The sequence below is a fragment of the Diadema setosum genome, chromosome 1 (assembly GCF_964275005.1).
Source record: "Diadema setosum chromosome 1, eeDiaSeto1, whole genome shotgun sequence".
Lineage (NCBI taxonomy): Eukaryota > Metazoa > Echinodermata > Echinoidea > Diadematoida > Diadematidae > Diadema > Diadema setosum.
Window position 1 is genome coordinate 3,183,944 of NC_092685.1, and position 27,508 is coordinate 3,211,451.

Sequence of the window (27,508 nt, forward strand, 5' to 3'; positions counted from 1 at the left end):
GGGTGGCACTGGCTTATATAGATTTTCATCGGGACAGATACGTTTTTGCTGTAATACGATTAGAGTACTAGCTTAAGGAATGGGTTTGAATAATCCGCAAATAATCCAGCATTTAATCGGATTGAAATAAGATACAAATACTGATAAATATGCAATTTTCCTCAAAATAATGATTATAAGGCAGCAGAGGAAACGCTGCAAATTTGTTCTTCCAGACAATGTGACGATGGACTATTGCTGCATGTATAATTGAACCCGTAAATAAGAAGTTCTCGAATGCATTTTGTCGAGACAATACTGGCACGACGACTATAGCTAAGGAACTGGACGTAAATATCTCGAGGTTGTCATACTGGATAACAGATGTCCGCATGTACCGGATTTGGAAGACCTTGCCCTTCCCCCCCCCCCCCCTTTTTCCCCTCTCAATAGAGTCTTTCACATTCTTTTTTATTTAAGTCAAAATATTCAATGATACGCTTTACATTGAACATTAAAGCCGCTGAAGGATATGAATCTATAGTCGCTGAATCTAGACCGAGGCACTCAAAACCAAACTTTCGTAATACACTATTTGCTTCAAAATGTGACAAGTTAGATTATAACATACACCATAAAAGAGAGAGACATAACAGCACAAGGGGACGTATCCAATTTTATCCCACACCTATTATATACACATAATATATGTGTATATACAAATATATACTTTCCAAGATTGTGATTGGTCGAATAGGTACACAACATAACATTTATTGAATTATACAATGTAGTTATATTTTAATAACTTAAATTTAAACAAAATCAATTTCAATTTGACCTTCCATTTTTATTCTTGCCCGGGAAAACAATTATGTCTAAAGAAAACAATTATGTTTACTGGACCCAGATACTGGAATGACCTCCCTCAAGATATTACTTCTTCCTTATCTTTATTCACCTTCAAACGCAAACTAAAACGGCTATTACCTATAGTGAATACACACTACCCGGCTCTTAGCAACATTTTTTTTTTCTTTTAATACCCCCATTCATTTGTCTTTGTCCGCAGCTCCAAGTTATTTAACGATACCGTTATAGCACCTTTTTTTTTTTTTTTTTTTTTTTTTTGGTAAACACGGCGAAATATGTACAGTCTCGTTTAAGCGATACTAAAGTATTCATGTGGTTCGATAGTTCGTTCTTAATACTGATTTTGCACTGGTACAATTTAAGTTGGTCGAGATAAACATGTCCGTTCTCTGTATAATTTCACGCCTATCAATTCGGGAACCTACAGTTTTTACAAGCATCATTGCTTTTATGTAGGCCCCATCATTATTTCCGACATTGATTTGTGATATCCTCAGATGATAATTACCATTTATATTCGTGTGTAATGTTTGTTTGTCTTTTTTTTTTTCAAACATAAGATATGGTTGTATATATTTTGTACTTTTGTTTTATTGTCAATCATTTTGTAATCCCATCACTGAGAAAGTGGAAATATGAAATAAACTTGAAACTTGAATGCCCTTGGCCTGAACAAATCAATGTTATACCACACTTTATTCCATTTAACTAAAGGCAAAATTAATGATCTTCAATGTACTGTTCTAGCAAAGAGGGCACCTCCCTGGCATTATAGCCAATAACATACTGCAAATGCATAACCCTCGGGCATTTCTAACTAAATAAAATTTTTCTTGGGCAATTCATGCGTTTATCTTGCATAATCTAGAAAAGTGCATTCAAGATCATGCATACACTGTACTTTTCATACTGTACATTGTACTTATTACATCAGTTATTACTCGACCTGTAATGTATCTTCAGGTTAAGCACGAAGTACGTAAGACATGTTTTCTCGTAGGGCCGAGTGCAAAATTAAGAAGAACACGCCGCTGTATCTCGACAAGTCTGCCACATTCCCACGTGTATCAATCCGTCATGTCCTTGTTACGTAACGATTGATAGCACCATGACCAATCATATCAGACACCTCGGAAACCAAAGCCCAGTTAAATAGATGTGGATTGAGTGAAAGCAGCAATATTGGTAGAACATAATTACCGAAAGATGCAGAAAACGTTCATCAGTTGGTATAAGCCTGAATCTCATACTGGATAATTATTGAAAGTTTGTGAAATTGGACAATCCATTCAAAAGTTATGAATTTTTTTATATTTCAATGTCGTCATCGCAGGATAAGGAGACTACTACACTTCATGACGTCATTTAGGGCTCCAATATGATGAAATATAATGAGATTTCCACAAATCTTCACTTGTTATCAAAAGTACACTCCATCGACATGTTACTGACATAATCTGTTAATATTATTTTCCCTGCATGCTTTCTGAAAGAGATAAGTCAAGTGCTCTTTCATTTTGCTAGAAACGTTAAGTTATTTTGGATTTGCTTTACGTTGTATTCTTATTGTCTAAAATGACGCAATGAAATGCATAGTACAGTCAACCTCGCGTAAGTCGACATAATCGGGACTGAGCGAAACACGTCGACTTACGCGAATGTCGACTTACGCGCAAGTCGACATTTTGTCGACTTATACATGAAAATTAATTTCCCCTGTACATAGTAAGATTTGGATCACGATGCGGATCGCTACCCCCCATATCTTACTCCTTTTGCCGCCAAAACATGCCTACTGACATGAGCAACAATAATGTTTTAGTTCATGCATAAATCTTGCCCGGGTTAGTAACGACAACGCACAATTCCCAAATCTCTAGAATGATTTTGAGAGAGCGGGATCTGAAACCTAGGCCCGTTTCTAGACACTGTACGTTTTAAACTTGATTTGAAATATCAAAGGCAAATTCCCCAAAATTGCATTAAACTTTGCGATTTAAATTCAAGTGCGTTGCTGGGAAGATATGCGTGTGATTTCGCATGATTCTGTCGAGATTATTTTTCAGTGCCGACTGAGTTGAAATATGCGTGATTTTCCTTTCCTAAGTCGCCATATATTGTTTTGCTTAATTTTGTATTGCCATACTCTGAAAATGAATTTTTCTCGCGCTCCATTTCGCAACATTACCGCTCTGTACGGCGCGGGCCTGTCTGAAATAAAAAGAAGAAGAAAAGTTTGTTCATCCGAAAACGACATCTTTCGGACTACTATAACCTTCGCGAAAACAAACCTCTTACCATTGTCGGACTAATCTAACTTTGGACTGAGATTTAAAACTTCGGCATAGCGAACTTTAACAATAATTCGTTATTTTTTCATTGACATTTTGTGAAGCAGCATGCGTTTCGGTAGTTTGAAACGTGTAAATGTTGCGATGTCTTTCCCCTGCAAGTGCAGACTAAGTTCGGTCACGGCGAAAGTTCCGTTACGAAATAAAAAATAATGAGAGCCTTTTCAACAATAACGCACTTCCGTACATTTTCATGCGTTTAAACGCCGTTTCTAGTTTCGGACAAGAACCGCAAGTCTTTTCTGCAACGCTCTTGCGTTTTAAAAACAGCGTTGCTTGTGATTTGACGGACTTGCATTTGATTTTTAGAGTTGCGTTTAAACGCAATTGAGTTTACATTTCATACAATTTTCTAGTTTTGTGTTATTATCAAACGCAATTCTTTTCAGCGTTCCGTGTGATTTGATGGACTTGTATTTGATTTTCAGAATTGCGTTTAATTTTCAATTTTGCTTACGATAAGTCTTTTAAACAATAACACACTTCCGTAGATGTTTAGAGATGCGTTTAAACGCAATTTCTTATAGTTTCGTACAAAAACCTCAAGTCTTCTCTGCAACGCTCTTACGTTTAAATACAGCGTTACGAGATTTGATGGATTTGCATTTGATATTTAGAGTTGCGTTTAAACGCAATTGAGTTAAAAAAAAGTTCCCTACAATTTTCTAGTATCGTGTGATTATCAAACGCAAGTCTTTCAGCGTTCCATGTGATTTGATGGATTTCCATTTGATTTTTAGATTTGCATTTAATTTGTAATTTTGTTTACGAAATAAAAAAAATTATGCAAGTCTTTTAAACAATAACACACTTCCGTAGATGTTTAGAGATGCGTTTAAACACAGTTTCTTATAGTTTCGTACAAAAACCGCAAGTCTTCTCTGCAACGCACTTGCGTTTAAATACAGCGTTACGTGTGATATGATGGACTTGCATTTGATATTTAGAGTTGCGTTTAAACGCAACTGAGTTCAAAAAGTTCCCTACAATTTTCTAGTTTCGTATGATTATGAAACGCAAGTCTTTCAGCGTTTGATTTTTAGTGTTGCGTTTAAACGCAATTGAGTTTAAGTTTCCTACAGTTTTCTAGTTTCGTGTGATTATCAAACGCAAGTCTTTTCATCGTTCCATGTGATTTGATGGACTTGCATTTGATTTTCAGAGTTGCGTTTAATTTTTAATTTTGCTTACGAAATGAAAAAAGTAATGCAAGTCTTTTCAACAATAACGCACTTCCGTAGATGTATAGAGATGTATTTAAACGCAGTTTCTAGTTTCGTACAAAAACCGCAAGTCTTCTCTGCAACGCTCTTGCGTTTAAATACATCGTTGCGTGTGATTTGATGGACTTGCATTTGATTTTTAGAGTTACGTTTAAACGCAATTGAGTTTCAGGTTCGTACAATTATTTTCTAGTTTCATATGATTATCAAACGCAAGTCTTTTCAGCAACGCACTTGCGTTTAAATGCAAAAGTTGCGTGTGATTTGATACACCTGCTTTTGATTTTTTTGAGTTGCATCATTAGTTGCATCGTAATAAATCTTTTTAGAAAGGGCCCTGTTTTTAATACCGCTTCGGAATAATCAACTTTAGAATATTCGGATTTACAAAAACACCTACATGTACTTCATGTTCGGATAATGAATACCTACTGGGACATATAAGTGTTTGTGCGTTTTGAGAAAAACGAGAGGGAGAAAAGGGGTAAAGTGAACTGTCTTGGGTACTACATGACTAAATTGTAATGCTCCAGTGTAAATGAGTGTATGTCCTTTCTATATTCTGGCATACAAGACATACGTAATGGACGCATGGCGCGAACGCTACCGCGCCGTACACTAGCGAATTACTGAGTAGAAACGCAGCGAATCGGAGCGGGAAAACAATTCTTTTTCAGAGAATGGCGATAAGATTTTGAGCGAAAAATGATGTCGACTTAGACGAGGGAATTAACACGTATTTCAGCTCAGTTGGGACTGAAAAATCAGGTCGACTTACGCGAGTTGTCGACTTATAATTAATGTCGACTAAGACAAGGAAATTTTCAAGGAATAACAAAGGGAAAAATCGGGACTTTTTAATTGTGTCGACTTAAGCGAGTTGTCGACTTATGCGATGTCGACTTAGGCGAGGTCTACTGTAGTATATTACGGCACCGAAACTGTAAAATTTCATAACTTTTTTAATCGATTGTCCAATATTTTTCTCAAACTGTCACTGATGTGCTCTGCTATATTGCTGCTTTCACACGATCGACATTTGAATACTTAGGCATTGGTTTCCGTAATGCCTACTACTAGTAATGTGACAATATATCGTGTGTCCGCGTGAGTGTGTGTGTGTGTGTGTGTGTGTTTGCATATGTTCACACAGGCAAGTCCGGTGACCAAACTTTTTCCCCCTCCCTAGGAGTGGTGATGCCGCATTCGTAGTTGCGTCCTTGTGTCTTTTACAGAGTCTGTAACACTGATCTCTCCTAGATATCACGCGTCTGCAACCGTGAGGTGCAGTAAATGATTTGCTGATATAAGGTTACAACGGTATACTGATCAACAATATATTATTTAGGTGAGGAAAAACAATTAAGTTTACAGGAAACGCTGAAAGGTAGTATAACGCAAGCAGTCATTGCCGCGTTTCATTAACCCGCAGTCTGGCCACTCACTAATTGACGTTGGCGACGTTTAGTCTTTCGAAATAATTCAAATCGGGTAATTTCGTGTATATGAGCGCAGATCGATATACTAGTACATGTATTTCAAAGTCAGTGGATTTGTCGTCATTTCATTCAGCCTCTATACACGCAGAGGCATCTTTATAGACAACAAAACAAAGAAAATGAATAAATCCAGGCGTAGGCCAACACACGACGAGATACAACACTATAATATCCGGGGTTGAATAAACGAAATGTCCTGTTTTATTTAACAGCTCTGGCAGTCTGGTTTTCCGACAAATTTTGTCTAAAACGTACAGATGTTTACGCGTGCAAGACTATAGCACTTGAAAATTATACATGAATGACAAAGCACCATCTCCAGACAGTGGCGTAGGGATGTTACACTGTACACAACAGAAGCTCAAAATTTTTCACTGAAGCGATGATCAGTCTGATAATCCTTCAAAATGATATTCTACTGTGAGAAAACACAACACATTTAACGATAAATATAAAATGTATGAAGACGTGCGTGTGACAGAGCCTCTCAATAATGGAAAACATTGAGAAATGTCTTCATTATGTTTGCCCCGAACGTAATGTCAAGCAGCCATTGCTATACCTTAACATGATGCTTTTCTACAGTAAATGAGTATACCTGCCTTGGGAATTCCTGGAAAGTAGGATGTCTTGATGAAAAATAACTACCGCTGTGACATTTTCTCCTCGGGGTAGTCATAATGATAACAAACGCCATTCTGGGAGCAGGTGCGGGCTTATTTGCGCCATCACCTTCCTTGTGGCAGTTAACGACATATCATGACGTTAGAAACTGTCTCCTAGACACATGCTTCTTTAAACCACATGTTTGCCTTGTTGCATGTTTGTCATGGTTGCAGCACTCTCCATAGATTTTTTTTTTTTTTCTGCCAGCCGAAAGATGCGCACAGTCCGGGTGCACAGTCAATAAGTTAATGTTCCAGAATGACGCAAATAATGATTAAGTCTGATAACGCCGTATGATCTTTGGATATAATTATAACTACTGATGATTTTTCTCTCCCTAAACTGAACGATAAAGTGAAAAGGGGCCTCGTTTGGTTTATCATAAATGCTGGTTTCGATAGCAACACAAGGTGATTAATTTGCTGGCTATACAAGGAAATAAAACCTCATTGGACCTTGTTTTGTCAGTCCTGTCACTTTTGTCGTGAAGGAATCATGAAAACTTACCCCTTACTCTGCTATTATAATAGTGTCAAGAAGGAAGTCTTTCTTTAACAAAACCGGTCATTTCACGCCAAAGGGAGAACGAATATTCTTGCACAAGACTTTGGGTATCAACTACTTCATATACATACATGCCTACCCAAACGTTACAGGCTCAGATTACGAAATCTTCCGATATATACCGTTAAAGAGAGAGAGAGATAGAGAGAAATCATAAAACCCGTCGGGCGAAAACCGGAAATGGCCCATTTTCCTCGTGATGTTTTAAGCTTTCAAAACCCACTAAATACATGTATATACTACGAGTAGTAGCATTCATTTTCCGTCTTTTCTCATGAACAAATACAATCATAAAAGGAGTACTAGTACTCTACAAGCTTCATAGTGACGTATAGTAGAATACCAGAGGAGCAAACGAAAAAAAAAAACATTCCGATGAGCGTGTATTTTGGGCCCACGTTCCATCACCTTTCTACGTATCGGTTATCAAAGTAAGTTTCAGAATCAGTGATCATTTACTATGAGTGGTGTCGAGGAAACTGTCAACGGTAAAAGATGGGGCATTTATTATTCATTACACGGATAGTGACTACGCACAGTGGAAGTACGTGCTATACACTTCAGTTTGCGTCATAGTAGCCACACTCAGTGTATCGAGATGACGTGTACATGTGGCAGTGAAATATTAAAAAAGAATGGAAAGGTCGCTATGGCAACTCGCATGTCTCCGTTCTATCACTATGATCTGGGCAATATGAAACGACAGTTTCACATGATTGACAAGAAATCATAATGACAGGCTTGAAAGTTTGATAGCACAACGCCAAAGTGTTGACTGGCTTGTGCATTCCTTGAGCCAAGTTCCATTTGAGTGACAAAATCGTTTTCTAAAGAGCAATTACTTGGCAATTCACAAGTTTCATGATTGCACTTGCTGTGCACTGTTGAGGTTCAATTTTGTTTATATTTGACCTTATGACCATTTCCAGAAGAGAAGACCGGTAATCAAACATGTGCAATGAGCAAAATTGTAGCATCTAGTATTCGCCTATGACATTTCTCCCTTGACTTTTGATCTTATGTCCCCAAACGTATTAAACCTAGGGAATATATATATGTAGGATACTTTGAGCCTTTCAGAGAGATGGAGAAACTAGTGAAATTTCAGTATTTTAGCTGTTCCTTTGACCTTGATCTTTGACCCAAAATTTCCCGAGATTCATTTCCAGGCAATACATATATTTGTATCCAGTTCATGAAGATGCCTGGAGCAATTTCCAAGATATAGAAAGAGGTCAAATTTCAGCATTTTCATTTGACCTCTACAAAACTTCTAGAGAATCTGAGAATATACACAGTGTTATTATAAAATATCTTCTGGTATATTCAGTATGTTAGTAACTAGTTGAAGACCGTGCACTTTTCATCAAAAGTTACATTTTGTGGAATTCTCTTTATGTTTCTGTTATATATCGCCGCCCAATTGTGACATCGTTAATTGCTGTAGTCATCTTATCTTGCATTAACGGCACACAGATATAACCAAAAATGAAAAACTTCATAACTTCTTAACGGATCGCCCATTTTTTCTCAAACTTCACTTATTTGTATTCTACTAACATTTCTGCATTCACTGATTCCTCTCTATCTATCTATCTATCTATCTTCATGATCTATCTATTTCTGTTCCAATCGGCCACTATGACTTACACATAGTGTACCGAACCTTATGAAAGCACAAATAATTCAGATGCAAAGTAAACAACTTAACTATGATGTACATATTTTCTGAAAGCTGTTGGCAGCAATTACATTATTTTCCCGTTGCAAACTGTCTTTCAAACCATACGAGCCCTGTCTCATAATTGTACAGATGTGGAATGCTTTTCCGGTGCAATGTTGACAGTACATATTGCTTCGAGGGCCCAGTGGATCTCAACTCAATGCCGTACGACGCGGTGAGTTTGCTGCACCCAATTTGAGATCAGGAGGAGCAATATCAACAATGCCCTAAATAAAAGCAGTCAATATATTTCTTCAATATACCAAAAGAATCAAATGAATTGTACTTGGTCAATCGCACTTGCACTAACCAGTATTGATATGGCTCTATAACTACCATCCAGGGGCTGTAAAATCATAATGAGATACTCTGCCGAAATATTGATGACACTGCATGGTTACATTTTGCTGCAGTTGTCTAAACTTACGTGAAATTAGTTAAGATTATAATCTCTCAAAGGAAATTGCAATCAAAATGAAGAGATGCAGGCATATAATATGCCTTTAAATTACACATTTCCTTTTATTTTTAACGTAAATTAAAGTGAATTCAAGCTCCATTCATACACCACAAATAACTGCATTTCCACCGCAGCACAAATCAAAGATATGCATATGCATGACATTTTTTCTTCATATAATAAAGAATATCTACGATAATGAAAAAAAAAATGGGTCAGGGGCCATGGAGCTGGATTTAGGGTTCACCTCCTCGATTACCCTTGTTGGCAATCAATAACGCAATCTTGAGCAAAATGATATTCATTTCTTGCCAGTAAACAGGATTTTCACAGGGGACACTACAGCCCTGAAAGAGAACAAAGAGACAAGAGAAACCACATTTTAGGGTCTACAGTTACACGTATGTCACAGTGGAGGTTCACTAGACAGTATTTATTTTGTCGTCTTTAAAGATCAAAACCACTGTAAGGGAGTTAAGAGGAAAAAGTGTCATAAGAATTAGAGGCTATTCTATAAAGTATCGTCAGCATCTTGGCACGAGTTGAACTGGCACTTCAACATCACAGGCCAATTGAAGGAAATCATGCCATCCAAGACCAAAATAAATGCACTGAATGAGATCATTTTATCAAAAGAAAGCGTGCCCCATGAATATAAAGGTCGGCACTTTCCAAATGTTTCACACTTGTAAGACATTCTAGGCACAGTGTTATCCTTATCATAACAACATGCAAATGACTCCTACTGCCATAACTACGTCTACCAACCTATCATCGTACAATACGTGAAAGCTTGTAAATAAATATATTTGACCAGTCTAAACAGTCAAATTGTAGCCTGTCTAACTCAGCTTGGTGGATCATGCTGATGATGTGATAAGTCAAATGAAAAGAAAAAAAAAAGTCTCATGGAGTTAAACTTACTGAATCATCTGCCTAACAAAGCCATGGGTGACCTGTCTCTCTGGGGGCTGTGCATCTCCTGCTGCTGTGGCCATCTCCTGCAGTCTCAGCCGCTCAGCCAAGATGTGCTGTTCTACACGCTCTCGGCCTGGGTGGAAGATGTGAGCTACTCTGGCTGCTCCATCATCTTGCAGATGATCGAAGTGAGAATCGTACATAAAGTCTATTCAAAGAATATTTACGATGACATAATTTTGTGACCTCATCCACCTCTATAGTATCAAACTCTTATTCTATAAATCACACAAATACTAAGCTTGGTGGATCTACCTTTGACTTCAGCCAAGACAACTGCTTGAAAAGGTTTATGTTTTGTTTTAGCATTTTATAAAGGACATCAACGGGAGTTTTAAGTTTTTCAAATTGTGCCACATTAGTTCAGAACGTTTTTCTCACTTGTCAAAGATAAAATGACACACATACATACATACATACACACACACACACAAACACCCTCTTCTTTTTATAAAGAGAGGAATTAGAATCTAAAAATCTTAATAACATACCTGATGGCTTGGCTGCCAAAGGTCCTTGATCACCAATGCTGGATGTCCCAGATTGATCACTACATGGTCTTCCACTCTTCCTCCACTGATGGGTCTCCGACCCCTGTCAAAGTAGGAAGTAAAGACGCTGCATTAAGCAGTACTGATAACATAAAGTATAATGTAAAAGGTTATGAAAAATCAGAACGAGGCAATTGTGATTACTTAAATAAATTTTGAACATGGCGTAAATTACCCATGAATATATCATAATTTGATATCTTGGTGGTTTGCTTCTGTTCTCTTGATTCTCTTATCTTTTTGATTCAAGTTAAAGGTAGATCCTATTTATTAATGGTGTTTCTCCCACAAAAGTTTTTGATGCTGATTTAGTTTGAAATGTCAATGAGCAATTATAAACATGCAAAAAAAAAAAAAATAACACGTCGAAACTACGACGAAGCTTATGATTATAATGGAACAATTATAGAGTGAAACCGAATACATTGCACTACTAACACATAATCCGACAGGCATTGGAGTAACATACCAATACAGCCTTTGCATGCATGTGGCAACCATAGCCCGACTCCAACTCGGGTGATTCTTCCCTCTCTTGGCATTGTTTGATGATTTCATCACCCATCCCATTCTTCTCTTCATCCAGACGTTTTCCTTTAGAATTATTTCCGTCAAGTTCGTCTTCTGGCTTTCCGCATCCTGCAAAGCTATCACTATTAATCTCTGAAGTGGTAGGCAAACGCAGGGCCCGCTTCCTCAGAATATACTGGGACCTTGTCACAGATGCGCCACGATGAGGAGTAAGCCTTGTATTCTTGTGACAGCTTGACCTCAGATGAGGTGTTACCCCCTTGCTACCACCATGACAGAGTTGTCTCTTTTGCCTGTCATGGATATTTCGACAATTAAAGCACTCTCTGAATAACAAAATATAAAGTGGATAAGTACAACTTCACACATTTGTTGGTCTATCACTATGTTGATATTCACTGACTGTAAGAGAATCAAATCATGCAAGCTGTAATGTTATTACGATGATATTTGAATTAATTCTTCCTTGTACATTACACATACAATCTTAACAACTGTGCAAATGCTTCTTTGATAAGGTTCAAGAAACTGGCTAATAAGGGTTACAAAGGCAGAACTCTATGTTCATCATATGTTTATTGGGATTACTGGAAATGTGTATACCAGACAGAAGTTACAGTCAATTACCGCTTAGAACTCTTTGATGTCGATGGAGATGGATTCGTCTTCCTTGGTTTGGGGTCCCCAGTATCATCACACGACCTGCTGCCATCTATCTGCATAGCATCCTAGTAGATAAGTGCATTTGAATGGATTTCCATGCTTTAAATGGGCAAACCAAATGAGTGACAAGTTCATTTATGCCAGGTGAAATAAGAATATGCCAAGAACTGGAGCCACACATGTTAACAAAAATGTTGGAGTACAGTGTACATGTAAAGCAGCAGGACTCTAAACGTTAGAAACCAAAATATTAAGTGTCTGATCTCTTGGGTAATTGTGACAAGTCATGTATCTGACGTTACCCCTTTCTTCATGATTTTTACCTAACCTTTTCAATGAAAGACTTCCATACTGACAGAAGTTTCTCACTTTATTTCTGCCATTACTTGATTGGTATTTGTTCTTCCTGACCGTGAATTAAATGTTTTATTAGATCAACTTCAACAAAATATTCCGATAAACCAACCTCCGTCAAAGAGCCCAAATTATACTTTGCAAATGAAAAGTGTTTATTTGACAGTTGTCTGGCAATTTACCATTGATGAAGCTTCCACAGAGTTTCCTTGTTCAATTATCCTGACATGGAGGACATACATAAAGTGGTGAGCAAGTAGAGACTGCCCATTCACCTTGAAATCAACCTTGAGGGGAAGTTTCCACTCCTTGCGCTCTGCATACAATAAACAAAAACATAACGCAATTAGTAGGGGGGGGGGGGGGCATTTCTCTTGCTTGTACAGGCCCCGATCCGAATGTCGACGTTGTTGTTTTTTTTCTTATATCATAGTGACTCTGTATTCCTCGTGACTTGTAAATGAATAGATTAAAATATTTGAGAGGCTCTGCTGGATTTTTGTGGGTCTCCCCTACTTCATCAAATGAAACAAAAAAAAAAAATAGATAAAGTCAATCAAGAAACGAAAGAAAGAAAATACTGTATACCTATACTTTTTGAATAACTCTGCATGAATAATGAGATCAAGGGAAAAAAATCACACATGGACATTAACAACCTCTTCAGCCACGTTGCCAATATGGGCTCACGGAATTGCCCTGAATGTAGTGGGCAAAATATAAACTCTCTCCCTAAAACAAACAGTAGCGTTCATACATGATCCTCACCAGGTTTGATTACAAAGTGCTTGGTTTTCATAATCGTTGGTTCCACAGTTGGAGGTACTGAAAGCACAGCTCTGAATACATCCTGTGAGAATAATAGATGAATATAATGATAACTGTAAGAACACTTTTCACTACATATAAAGTTTTCATGAATACAGAACAATATTCATGACCTACTCCACTTTTCATCAAGCGCATTCATAAGCAAGAACAGCTTATTACTGTGTGCTGCAATATTTACAATAGCATCAACACACAAGTCATTCATTGCTTTTTGTATCATTCTTTCCAAGTTGCATCGAAATAGTAAGTTCAGGTATATGCAAACAAATACAATGATTATCATCAATATATTTGTTTTTTGTTTGTTTGTTGTTGTTGTTGTTGTTGTTTTTTTTTTTTTTGCCAAAGCATACATGCCAAAACCAAACATACTTCACTATATGATAAGCATTATTACAATTACCATTGCTTAATTGGCATTATTTGGCACCTCAAACATACAGTATACAATCCACTACTAACGCAGACAAGAATTGTGATCTGTTCTGTATCACTGACTACCGGTAGTTTCTGGCATATACTGCACGCAGCAAACCTGGTAAAATCTAAAGTAGATATCAAGTTACCTGTGTGAATAGACTGCCTCTGCAGGAATTATCACACTTCGATAGAAATTTGGCCTGTCAAAATCTTTCAAAGCATTTTATTAACTACAATAAACTATCCTTCTTCCGATGGGAATTGCTGAATTGCGGTATGCTGAATATGTTTGATTCTTGTTTTGACATATCAAGTGAGGATAAACTGAGTAGCTATGATATCCTCAAGCGATTTCATTTCCAAGGAAGGGTACCCTACATTTTAAAAGCAAATTGAGTCAAAAGGAACAAATGTGTTGAAATGCGACATCGAATACACTGTACCGGTATGTAATGTTCAACTTCTACATTTGTATCAGAATAATAAGCAGTATATTGTGTATCTGCAAATGAAAAAAAAAAAATATATAATCGGTCAATGAGACAGTTACCAATTGAAAGCAAATCAGTATGTCGCAAAAGCAACTGCCATCCACAGATATCCTTGAAAAAAAAAACTACACAAAGAAAATTGTAACACAAAGAAAAAAGTAACTCTTTCCATTTCAGTCAAATATTATCCATTCAAAACTGACTCGAAAAAAAAAAAGTTTCTCATCTTATTATGTTGGGGCCTTATAAAATTGCCCTTTCATTTTCTCTTGATAGGGCTATGTTTTTACTGCTTCTTGAAGTGAATAATTAGATTCTTCTTCACTTCATTGATTAGGACCAGATACTAGTAGCCTTTTCAATTTGAATTCTAAACAAGGCTATTTTACGTGGGCAATTTTGAAATAATCACACACTGGTAATCATTGGTATATTATTTGTTTGTTTGTTTGCTTGCTTCAAATGATCATCTTTGCCTGATTTGTAAATAAACTTTTAACATCCCATGGAATTCCTTCTCTTGTTCTGATTTAATTATAACACTAACAGCTGAAATGAAATGTCATTATGTGCTACTTACAACGGTTAAGAATTAAACATTTTCTCATTCTTCTAAAACACATCTTTTTAATCTTAACACTCACCTCAATTTCTCTCTGAAGTACATCTTCACTCACATAATCACCGATATTTCTGCTGACAAAAATATACAATTGCAATTCATTACATGTAGAAAATGTGTTTTGATACACCTGCCGACGTTGATATCATTCCCATTATTCTCACTGCTAGTGACAAATTCGCAGAAATTTTCATTCTATTGCATCCAAGTGAGATAAATTCATTTAACAGTTAGAATCTAACTTACCTTACTTAGACAGATCGACCGAGACCACTAACCTTTAGACATAGTACTTAACATACACATACTATCACAGGCCTACATTTAATACGTTAGAACCCGCTAACGTTAGGTCTACGTTTAAAGTCTTGTTAGTCGCCTAGAGTTCTATGGTCTAACGTTAATACTGTAGACGATCTATTATTTTTGATCTGTTAAATTGGAGGACTAGACGTCTTAGACCTATTTCAACTCACCCTGTGGTTGGAGGAGTCATGAATGTCTTTATCTTAAACACCCGACCGTCAAACCGAATGCAGCGACTGTCTTTTCCTGGCAGGGAAAACCTCTTCAAACGTGCAGCCATTTTCCTTTCTTTGTTGGTCCACTCCCATTAAAGGTCCTAGAATGGAGCACTGTAGATCCTCTAATTCAACATATAAATTATTATTAATGAACGAAGTTAACAAAAAATTAGATTCTACAATCAGACCTAGGGTAGGTTAGTGAAACTGTTAACGTTAGCGTATACATGAGACACCCCCATGAGATACATATTGTAAACACTAGCCTAACGTCACGTTAGTTGTATACAACTCGAGACCTAACCGTTGAAGGCACCCTACGTAGCTGTACGTTTGGCTGGGTACCGATTGAATTTGATTCATTTATGAATTACAATTATAGTGCAAATCGACCGTAAGCTAGGAGGCATATTAAACAAGTGTTACAACTCTTAATCTTCAAATTAGACACTTTCTAATTTACTTTCAATAACCGATATCGTGCGTACACATGCTATCTTAGCGCCTATAAACATTTCTAATATGAAACACGTTAGAGACATACCGTATCCGCCGCGCCGCCATCCATACAGAGGAAGCTGACCGTTGAAGGCACCCTACGTACGTAGCTGTACGTTTGGCTGGGTACCGATTGAATTTGATTCATTTAGGCCAGCCCTATGAATTACAATTATAGTGCAAATCGACTGTAAGCTAGGAGGCATATTAAACAAGTGTTACAACTCTTAATCTTCAAATTAGACACTTTCTAATTTACTTTCAATAACCGATATCGTGCGTGCACATGCTATCTTAGCGCCTATAAACGTTTCTAATAACGTGAATAGAGACATACCGTATCCGCCGCGCCGCCATCCCATCCATACAGAGGAAGCTAACGTTGCGTTAATTCTCTTTGCTTATTACCTCACAGCTTTACCTTTAGATTTTCGCGACGCGCGGCGAGCTAGCGCTAGCTAATACCCCGGCCGGCCGGCCGCTAGGGTAGGCCGCGCCGCCGGACCTACGTTCAGAGAGCTAGCTAGGTAGCGTAGCTCACCATGCCATACCAAAGTGGGAAAAACCTGTTCTGAGCATGCGCAAAATTGCTGATCAGTCGTCTGAGTTTTCTTTGGTTTTCACTACGGGAGAGGCGGGGGGGGGGGGGGGGGGAATACGAGGGGTGTTTCACGAAGAATTTACTCCAGTATACTACTACAAGTAGTACAACAAAAGCACGACTATACGACGACCCAGTCCTACGACTGGAAACTGTCAAGACTGTGACGTCAAACTTCCTGTCTTGGTCGTACGACCGGCGCGGTCGGATCGTACAGGGGACCTACTGTTTGGATTGACTTAAAATAAGGGTAGCTTATATTGTGTGTTCTTCTTGTTAAATCTGCCTCCTTCAATAAGCTGAAGATTCTTGCAGATTGTGTTATTTACATTATATTCACTTTATTTACAGATATTTACAAGCACATAATAAATATGAAGAACAAAACTAGTCGGTTACAGAATGCTCCCATGCACAGATGGCGCTGCAACTAACAATTTCCGACGACAGGGAATTCCAGCTCCTTACTGTTCTCGGAAAGAACGACTGGCGATGCCATTCAATTTTCGAGTAAAAGTGTTTTATATCCGATAGGAATGCGGTTGCGTGGTTCTCGTCAACTGAGTAACCTGTTTGATACTATACAGTAGTCCTTCGCCGAAAAATGATGATGACTTCAATGATATTCTAACGTTCATAAGAATGAAAATTTGGAAGACATTTCATTCTGCAACAGAGTATATCAATCAACAGAATAAAAGGACGAAGGATTTTTCTGTAAATTTTGATAACAATCTGAAGTAGATTCTGCAAACATCAAATAAAACTGAAAAGAGAAAACAACAGCATACCATTATTCTAAGTCATTCTTAATTTTTAAGTTCGACTTAAATTTTTCGTGAAACACCCCCCTGCATGGGCTATTTTTTCGCCGATAATAATGGGGGCGCCATTTTATTTTTTAAAGCTTGCGTCCTTGCGTAATCTAAACATGCTATCGATAGGCGAAAGCCAAAGAGATTTTCCCCATCTCAGTGGAGATAAATCTCTTTGGCTAAATAAAGTTATACCTTTCAACACGACTAGGAGAGAGGGAGAACGTCCATCGTAGTCTCAAACGTCCGTGTCGCAAAGCTCCTTTCATCATCAAGCTTTAACACAATTCAGAGGGCTCAATGTAGATCTTTGCCATCTGATTTGATGAACGCGGGTCACATGACTTTCAGCTATGTATGCACGCTCACTCTTAAGATGTTATATGCATTGTAAGATTTGTCTAGGCACAAGTTATCTAATCCTACATGATTCCAATTGTTTTCCTCATTTAGGAAGAGACACACTCAATATGATTTTGCCATGATAAGATTTCGTCTATACTAACTCCCTTTATAGAAACAGAGTCGAATGTATACCTGTTGTCCTATCATATCTGTGCGTATCATATAAGAAGAGAAGAGATCTAATATAGTAGATGCAGAGGAAGAAGCAGAAAAGAAGAAAAGAAAAGTATAGAAGAAGACGAAGAAGAAAACAGAAAGAAAGAAGTCAAAATTTAGATAGCAGAAGTAGTGAAAGTGAGATATAGTGTTCATTGGCGTTTTACCCGCCCAATAAACCATGATGTAAGGCTACTTTCTCAACACCGAGTAATCAGTCTCTCACAAACTTGCTCTTCTTTCTCTCTCTCTCTCTCTCTCTTTCTTCCCATCTCTCTTCTCAGTTCCCCCTCCCCGAGCAACTTGCGAGCTTGTAAATTAAATAAAAAATCAACGACAGTGCAAAAGTTCTTTCTTGCAGCCTTTTTGCTTTTAAATTAAAATCGTTACATAACGTATTGGGTCTCAGTATATATTTTTCCTTGAAAAATTGTCATAAATATGCTACGGTGGTAAAATGTGCACCAGATCGTTGAATTTCATATCTAAATGCAGTTAAGCCCCCTCGTGGGGGAGGGGTATACTCTCTACCACTTATTTGCACGTTTACCCTCCAAGATTGAACATTATTCTTGCCCCCCCCCCCCCACAAAAAAAAAATAGTCTGAACTATTAATTTTGCACTGTATACATATATACTTCCATTCAGTTGTATAATGCAGTTGTCAAACTATTGTATGATGATTAATAATTCAATGGATGTATGTTTTTCTGTGTGTATGTTTGTATCCAGGGTTGCTCTGGCTTTGCGGTTTGCCAAATAAAGATGCACATGATATGCATGTTGGCGATGAAAACAACTTGAGAAGTTTACGCGCAATTTGTCACGTTACATTCCTGCGTACAACCATGCCCCTGCAGGAAGACCCCACAAAAAGGTTTTCAATAATTCTATTGAACCCCGGCCCCATAAAAATCCCATAGTTTAATTGACGGACCTGTCATAATTATATTGAACAATTGAGAAGAAAAGTGTCGAAAATTCCTGCGTATAAGAATGTCTGCTTGGGTGCAGGATTAAAATTCTTTCATAAAATGGATAAGTTTCCGATCCAATTTTGTCAGTGAGTTGCGTTTAATAACGATGTGATTATTCACGTTTGAGCGAATTTGAATGATCAGTAGAGTTCAACATTCAAAAAGCTAAATACTTCATTCAATTTGATTTCATCAGCATTATGTGATTTCATGATTTTCTCATATTATAAACGTTTAGAAAAAACAACACCCGCATTCATATTGAATACGCACGTGAACCCATTCAAACTCGCGTCAGCACCAATTCAAATTGTTATGACATTGTTGTTAAGAAGACATAAGAAGTGATGCAAGAAGATGTTTATAAGCCTAAGAGGGTGATTTACTGAATGTTGATAATATTGTCATAATTATGGAATTTATCTAAACTACCCAATTAAATAAGATACATAAGATGCACCGGGAAGATGCATTATGCATATTTTGACCATGGCAGTATTTTTATTTTCTGCCACAAACAGTAGTGTATGTTTTTCTTTGAACAATATTGTTATTTGTGTAGTCCTATATCTCTTGAATGTATTCAAAAGCTAGTGGAAGGCACTTTTCCTCATTCGTATTTGTGGACAATAAAACATTCAATTCAATTCAATTCCATGAACAGGCAGGCATCACAATGGAATCGTGACGCTCTCTCTCTCTGGGGAGAGAGGGAGAGAGGGAGTTTTGGCTGCTTTGCCACAAAGTACAGTGTTCTAGCGCGCTGTATGATGAGAGAAACTAACGGGCGCGCGCAGCGCACAGCGCAGAGCATGCGAGTATTCAAGTGCTAACAAAGATGATAGAGCGCCGCGTTCGTACGCAATGTAATGGTCAGGGACGTATATCTCGGCTTCAAAATAATACACATCATACGTATCATGCTTATCTATGTGATTAGTCGTACCATTGAATCGGACTCTACTCGAAACCATTGGGAAGCAAGCCACAAAACAACTGACAGATTAATTACCACAACATACTTTTTGACAACTGCGATTGCGCTTTGTTGCTGTGCAAAGGAACAGAGCAGTGAGAGGTTTTGGGTGAGTCCATGTCTTTCAGTTACTTTCCGTCATGGCATACAAGATCAAAGAATTGTGATTAGACCAAATGTAGCCGCAGTTCACTAGTTCACTGTGTCCTGTGAGTTACTGACTGATACTGTACACCGACGCGGCTATGCTGGCTTACATACAACTGTAAGGGACGAGTCGTTCGGCAGCGCAGCTCAAGTACGTGTATTTACAGTTCATACTCGCAGTATTACTGACTGGGCCGGGGGGGGGGGGGGGGCGACCGGGGCACTGCACTACCAGTCGGGGATCGGGGGACGGGGAATGGGGAGAGAGTGCGTGTGGTCATGGTGGTTGCTGCAACTTTACCCAACTGGCCGAAAGATAGGTCTGTTGTTGGTTGTCGCGGTCGGGGATAGGGCCTATGTTCCGCAGAGACTACGTCTGCGTCTGCTTACCATGCTGGCTTCACGGAATACTCTCCTGACTGTCCTACGGGCGTACGGCTACGGGACTCCTAATAAGTCCTACGTCCTACCTAGACAGTCTTCTTCTTTTCTTCTTCTGATTAAGTCTGCCTCCTTCAATAGACTGAAGATTCTTGCAGACTGGTGCTATTTACATTATAATACAATTTATTTACAGATATTTACAAGCACATAGAAAATTTGACAAAAAAAAAACAACAAAAAACTAGCCACTGTGATCAACCGTTAGACGGTTTCGAAATGATCCCACAGATGGCGCTGAAACAATTTCTGACGACAGGGAATTCCAGTTCCTTACAGTTCTTGGGAAGAACGAATGGCGATGCGATTCAGTTCTCGAATATGGTACCTGATAGGATATAGTGTGGTTGCGAGGCTCTCGTTAACAGAGTAGCCTGTTTGATAATGTACTATCCTGTGCTGAAAGAGGAGTGAGATTATTGTGTATTTTGTACATCATAATTAGCCTGTCATTTTCTCTGCGCTGTTCCAGAGTGGTCCAGTTAAGTTCTTGTAGCATTTTGGTGACACAGTCTAACTAGTCCTACAGGGGAGGAGAGCCGGTAAAGTAAAAAATTCATTACAAAAACTCCACCAGACCGGACAGACACTCTGACAGATTTTTCTGTCTAATAATGATGTAACATTTCACACTAACGTTACACTTCAACAAGCATTATTGGCATTGCGACACTTTTGTACAGCAACAAGACCATGTAAAACAAGAGCCAGTAAAGTTTATGTTATGATAATGGTTGTGACATTAGTTGTGACCAAGTCATGAAGACTTACTTATCCCTGAGCTGAGGTCTCTGAGATGTCTAGCCCGACCACACCCCGTGCGCTAAGTTAGCACGGGGTCTGACGGACACATATCTACGGAACCCCATACACATATCTACTAAACCACTCGAACACGGCCACACAACAACAAAACTATTGAAAATTTCTACATACTTTTCACAAATTTTACGAATCGCTCACGTGAATTGAGATGCATGTACTTGGACTATGAGCATGGTATTTCAGTCCATAGTGAGCTCTCACGCAACATACACTGAGCAAAAAGTCCAATCTTAACCCGGAATGCTGTGATCATCGCGGGGCCATTCAAAATGAACCTTTCCCAGCTTTGAACGACGCAAATTGCGCTGCTAGAGTTTGTACGCCCGCGAAGTCGACAGCGCCCTCTTTGCCCAAGTGCTGCGCCGACATTTCGAATCATTTCTGCAATTTCTACGATTTCTGCGGCGTACAGGATTAAAAAAGGTGCAATTTTTGGTAAGTTATAAAATGAGTATATCAATACCAATAGCTGAAAACGGTAGCTAAATAGATAAAGTTTTCACCTTATGTAGTCTTAGTAACAAATATGGTGCAGTAAATTCAAAATCGCGTCGGCGCCCCGGAATACAGAGATTACGGAGTGTCCACACTGTACAGCCCTGTCGCGTCTTACACTTGTGTACAGCGACAGGGCTGTGTATAGTTATGAGATGTCTACATCACCATAGAGCTGCAACCTTGTGGAGACCAATTGGCAACCTGTCAGAGACATTGACAGTTGTTGGGACTCCTATGCAATTGAGAAGACATCTCAGAGATGTCACAGCGATGTCTCTGCTTTTTGGGGTGAATATGTACCTTGTTTGGAGATGTCTCAAACATGGTAGACGTCACCCTGGAGTTGCCTTCATGGTGACAGCGCAAGCCATTTTTAATTTTAATTTTAATTTTTTGTTTTCAGAGTTGCATGAGTCGCGGCAGTCACAGCGAAGTCTTCTCCAGTGAGATAGGCACTTCACTTCCTGTGTCAGGACCTGCATAGTACTTACAGTAATAGTTAGCCATAATTCTAGTACTTAGTAGTGCTACTTCTGCTGTAAATCTACTAGATCTGGTTTAAAGTATACTTCATTTGTTTTTGTCAGTTTTCGGGATGTTCTCTTAGTTTCAAGTTCAATTTCTATCAAAACAATTAGTTATGATGTGTCCAGGATTAATATCTTGATGAAGGGATTGACACCCAGCCATACCTTCAAGTTAGCAAAGGGCCAAGATTAGGGTTTTACATGCAAATTGAACTCATCTAGGGATCTATCATATTTATTAATATTATTGGAATCAGAGCAAGTCCAAATTTTGAACTGAACCAAGCAATGTCAGGAAATGTAATTAAAATATGGATAGCTTATGAGGACCTATGAATACACAAAAATAACCCTTGAGTACCACCATCATGCAGTGACTACATGTATATGAAGCAGGACTGATTGCAATGCAAACTAAAGATGCTGGACAGATACAGAGGTATATTTGGTAAATTAGTTACCTTTTATATTCTTTGGTTTGAGGGTTTGTTTTGGAACTCTTGCTGGGACGTAGTAGCCATGAACCCACCCACACTAACACAGTGTAGTCATGTACTGCTGTGTCTTGTCTGTCATAACCACATCTGGTGTCCATGTTACTAGTGCCACTATGAAATGTATCATGTACTTAGAAGAAAAAAAAATCAGTACTCAGAAGAAAAACTAATGAAGTAAAAAACCTACATTGTATTTTTGGCATTCAGTAAAAATTTTTATTAGTCTGTAAAAGTTTGCAACTCTACAGAGTTTGGGAGAGAGGTTTGCAGTAACTCCTTGGAACACCTGTATAGAGTGTCCCATGACTGTTACATTCACTCATTCAGTAAAAGTTTGCTGCTGATGGGGTAGCAAAAACATACTGTATACGCTGTTATTTTCGTGTACAAATATTTTCGCGATTGGCGAGGTCATAGACATTTTCGCGCGATGTTGTTTTCGCGAATCGACGCTGACGCTAACGTTAATACTCTATTAACACAGTGCATGGAGACATTTTCGCGTGTTGTTAAATTCGTGATCCAACTGTGATTCGCGAAATTTGTGAAAATTAAACCCCTGCGAAAATAACAGCTTATACAGTACATCCAATCCTGACTTGTCACATGATCATAGCATTTTGATAGCAGTATACAATCTAAGTGTCACACAATATGACATTTTAAAGCTTGTCTGTCTGTTACACAGCAGAGACTTTGACTTTGCTATCCCGCAGATATCTTTAAAATTTTGCAACTTACCGTGCACATATTCAGTTTTGTATATCAGTAGAGTTTAAAGGTAGGGGATACCTTTTACAGACCTCCCAAAATGCAGTGCAAAACATTAAATATGAACCTCAGGGGACTTGTTTAGGCCACTGCTGAGAAATTTGGAAGTCAACAGTTATCTACAATTTGAATAATGCACAAAACTCAACTACTCAGTAGTTCTGTGTGTTAGCCACACTTAAGCCTTTTTGTTGCAGTCTTCTGTATTTTTTTATCTGTAAACACAAATCTAAAAGTATAAGAGCTGATGTAATAACATATAGAGTGTGTGGCAAGAATGTATATAGAAATGTTTGTAAGTTTTGATGAACTTTCTTCACAAAATATACATGATGGACACACATGCAGTGCATGGATCTGCAAAGGTAGCCTTGTAATGTACTGGAATTTACGGTGAGCCCCGAAAAAAATTCAATTCAAAATCTAACGGTCAATAAAAATGTACTAAATGTTACCTTCCACTTTCAATACTTTATGGGAGTTTCTAAAATGATACTCTCTTCAACATACCACTGTATTTATGTACAACTCTTCATTTAAAGGGAAGATAAACCCCAAGAACAATGTGGATTGAGTGAAAGCAGCAACATTAGTAGAACACATCAGTGAAAGTTTGAAGAAAATCGGACAATCGATGCAAAAGTTATGAATTTTTAAAGTTTTGGTGTTGGAACCGCTGGATGAGGAGACTACTAGAGGTTATGACGTATGAGTGGACTACAATATTAAGAAAATATAAAGAAAATACTACAAAAATCCATTTTTCATGAAAATTACAAATTCCATCAACTTGATATTGACATATGTTAAGGGTAGCAATTATTCCCCCTGCTTTCTGAAAGCGGTTGGTCCACTGCTCTTTCATAATTCTAGAAAAGTGAATTTTTGTTGAATATCCTTTATATTTTCTTTGTATTGTTGTCCACTCGTACGTCATATCCTCTAGTAGTCTCCTCATCCCGCGGTTCCAACACCAAAACTTTAAAAATTCATAACTTTTGCATCGATTGTCCGATTTTTCTCAAACTTTCACTGATGTGTTCTACTAATGTTGCTGCTTTCACTCCATCCACATTGCTCTTTGGGTTTACTTTCCCTTTAAGGCATGCAAATGGGATTCCCTACCTTTAACTTTCTCTGAAGAGCACGGGAGTGCATACAGCTGTATGTACATGTAGGGTTTTGTACTGTGAAAGTCTGCCAGATGAGATGGATTTGAGCTGTGTATTCTTACTTTGCATTGCCAAGTCTTGACAGATTGCCAGGATATTCTAAGAGACAACCCAGAATCATACAATAATGGGAAAGGGTGTAAACCCACAGACTGTCATGCTTTTACATTGTATTTTGCTTTAAGTTGTCTTTATGTTGAGTTGTGTGTGTCTGTGCCAAAAGGCATTGTTATTTCAGGTTTTAAAATCCTTCTAGACTGATGTTATCCTAATTAGAAAATGAGATGTGTACATACACATCCTGTCTCCCACTTTGTTGTCTGTAGATGCAATTTCCCACAGAACAGGAGGTGTACATGATACTTTTACATGAATGTCCTTCCTCTTCAGGAATTATTGTGTGACAAACACATTACTAAGTAATATTTTCAAGCTGGTACATGTACCTGTTTTAGCAAGAAGAGGTGGTGTGGTATATATCTGAAATATTTTATGCATTTCACAGCAGAAAGAAAACAATGCAGGTGCTTACACAAGTTGTTTCATATTGCAATGTTTCTGTTTTATTGTATAGCTCATATGTGTATCTTTATTTAGAGTTGATATGTGCAAAATTTGCATTTGAATGCGTATCAGGGGTAAACAACCCTTGTACTGTTTTGCAGGCACACCCAAAACATCAGTGTATGCTGTATTCCAATGCACATCCTTTCGATGAACATCACAGAGTGTATCATTACACAAAGTACACTATGTACATTGTAATGTAAATTATAAGTAGTCATTGAATCATTGTGTCTCTTCTAGATTGTATTCATCAATGTGAAATTCGACATCGGTAATAAAAAAAATATTAATACTTTTCTAAGAACTATAACTTTTTCCCCTAGATATGATTATGATTGGGCCCTATTGTTTATGAACCTACATACATGTATAAAGCATCATATACTATGCAGTAAGTATTGTCTTCATGGTAGGGTTCAGCACATTGTTTTACCATCAATAAGAATGTGCACAAATTAGGTTATGACAGTGTTACAGTATGCATCCACACTAATAAAGTCTAATTTCTGTGCCATGCCAGAGCTAATAAAAGTCTTTGTGATCATTTCCCCTAGTTTCCCATGTTTTTTATTTTTTTTTTATCTGTTTCGTAGAAAAGTTCAGTTCTCTTTCGAAATCACTCCCCTTCATACTAAGGCTGTGATCTTATTTTCTTCATGTTGCATTACTTGCATTGATGTCACTTATGTAGCTAGTTTTTTTCTAGTAAACATGCATTTTGTACTTCTGTAGGCTTCATGCTGTCTGTAGATGATTTGACATTTATAAGCAGGAAACAGTTCCAAGTGAGAATAATGAATTACACACACACACATACACACACACACTCACACACACACACACACACACACACATAAACCCTGTATAGGTAAGTGATTTTTGTAGAGAATTTGGCCAAATTATACACAACTATGGCTACTTCAGTATCATCATAATATTGCCACCTCATAGCTTAATTGCTGTTACTATGTGCATATTACAGAGACATGTTCTAGTTATTGATGGAAAATATCTTATTTATCCCGTACATAGATCTGATTGCCTGTGATTTCAGTTATTTTTTTGGAGAAACAACTTATTTTAACTTTGCATGTTTTATGGGAGAGAAATTTCTTCAGTAAAAAGATTACAGTTTTTAGTAATCTGTGGTCTTTTTCTACTTTATATACACTATATGTAGTGAAAACTAATGTTTCAAGCAACACCTTCAAGTCATATTTGATGCCCTAAGGGTTTTCTATATATTGGTTATTTGCTGTCAGTCATATCTACAAAACAAAGTAAATCCAGAATTTAGTAGAAAATGCATGAATTGTTTGCATATACTGGGGATATTTGTAATTGTCAGCAATATGTCATTTTGTTGAAATTAATCTTGGAGGGAATTTTTATTCAGACAGAAAAGAATTCTGGTAAGCACTGATATCATTGAAAGTGAAAACACACACACACCCACACACACACACACACACATACACAAATGGATTTTGCACCATGCATTTTCTAGTCTGATGATGAAATTCTGTAATACAGGTTTTCATGAAGCAAGTCAAAAATATTTAACTGATTTGTGGTTATGTCAAGGAATTGCTGAGAAAAAATGAAAAGGCGACTTGATGGGAAACCCATGTTTATGAAGCTACAGATTACATTACGAAATATCTCTATCTCTTGTTTCATTTCAGGCATATCAAATGGCATTTGCAGCTACACATTCAAGGTGGTGATTGACTACACATTTTAGCAGAGGTCAGGTTATTGGCACATGTAGTGCCTAAAACGTGTTGCGGTCAGCTCTCTGTAAGCCCAGTGAACTGGGAAGCAGAAGACCAACGCAGGGACCAAACATCTGCTGCAGAGCTGTGGGAAGTGGTGCAAAAGGTGGATTAAACCACGGATATGACTGCTGTGGAATTCTGTGGCTTGTACAGAATGTCTTCGTGTGACAGCGAGAGTGAGGATAGGAGGGACAAAGGAGAGGAAGTCAGGATAAATGTCTATGATATGGTACGTACATTGATGTTGATGACTTATGAAATGATGCAGATTGCAGTCAAATGGTTGGCATGGGAACACATGATGAAGTGATGCACCGGGGTAATGGTACCGTAAAAGTTGATATTTCCACGCGACTTATATTTCGCGCTCAGCCGGATGAGAAGAGTTTCACATGTTTTTAATTCCGTGGTATCAAGACATCAACTACAGGAACATATGGCAAGCAAAAATATTTGCATGCTTTTATTTTCGCGCTAGTTTCTGATTGTGCCAAATGCGCGAAAATTTCAACACCGCGAAAATTTCCACTTTTACAGTATATTTGATATGTCT

At 37.9% G+C, this 27,508-nt stretch overlaps 2 protein-coding genes across 5 annotated transcripts in view; one reads left to right on the plus strand and one right to left on the minus strand.

Moving 5' to 3' along the window:
- Positions 1-6,103: 6,103 nt before the first annotated feature.
- On the minus strand, positions 6,104-15,969 carry LOC140233280 (uncharacterized). 4 transcript variants are annotated; one of them, XM_072313403.1, is made up of 10 exons: positions 15,848-15,969; positions 15,256-15,425; positions 14,802-14,850; positions 13,184-13,265; positions 12,691-12,731; positions 12,026-12,126; positions 11,337-11,691; positions 10,808-10,910; positions 10,263-10,464; positions 6,104-9,685 (listed from the first exon to the last, which is right to left on the minus strand). In XM_072313403.1, exons 2-10 carry the CDS (start codon positions 15,363-15,365, stop codon positions 9,640-9,642), a joined length of 1,089 nt encoding a protein of 362 aa, XP_072169504.1. In that variant the 5' UTR covers positions 15,366-15,425; positions 15,848-15,969; the 3' UTR covers positions 6,104-9,639. The 4 variants fall into 4 exon arrangements, with proteins under 4 accessions (XP_072169504.1, XP_072169498.1, XP_072169491.1 ...); XM_072313397.1 differs by having other exon boundaries at positions 10,263-10,428; positions 12,598-12,731; XM_072313390.1 differs by having other exon boundaries at positions 12,598-12,731.
- A 3,741-nt stretch (positions 15,970-19,710) lies between these two features.
- LOC140246510 (deubiquitinase DESI2-like) overlaps positions 19,711-27,508 on the plus strand; it is a 33,276-nt gene continuing 25,478 nt past the window's right edge. The window contains exons 1-2 of the mRNA XM_072325862.1: positions 19,711-19,841; positions 26,863-27,184. Coding sequence (XP_072181963.1) covers positions 27,077-27,184 — 108 coding nt within the window. The 5' untranslated portion in view covers positions 19,711-19,841; positions 26,863-27,076. The remainder of the gene's footprint in view (positions 19,842-26,862; positions 27,185-27,508) is intronic.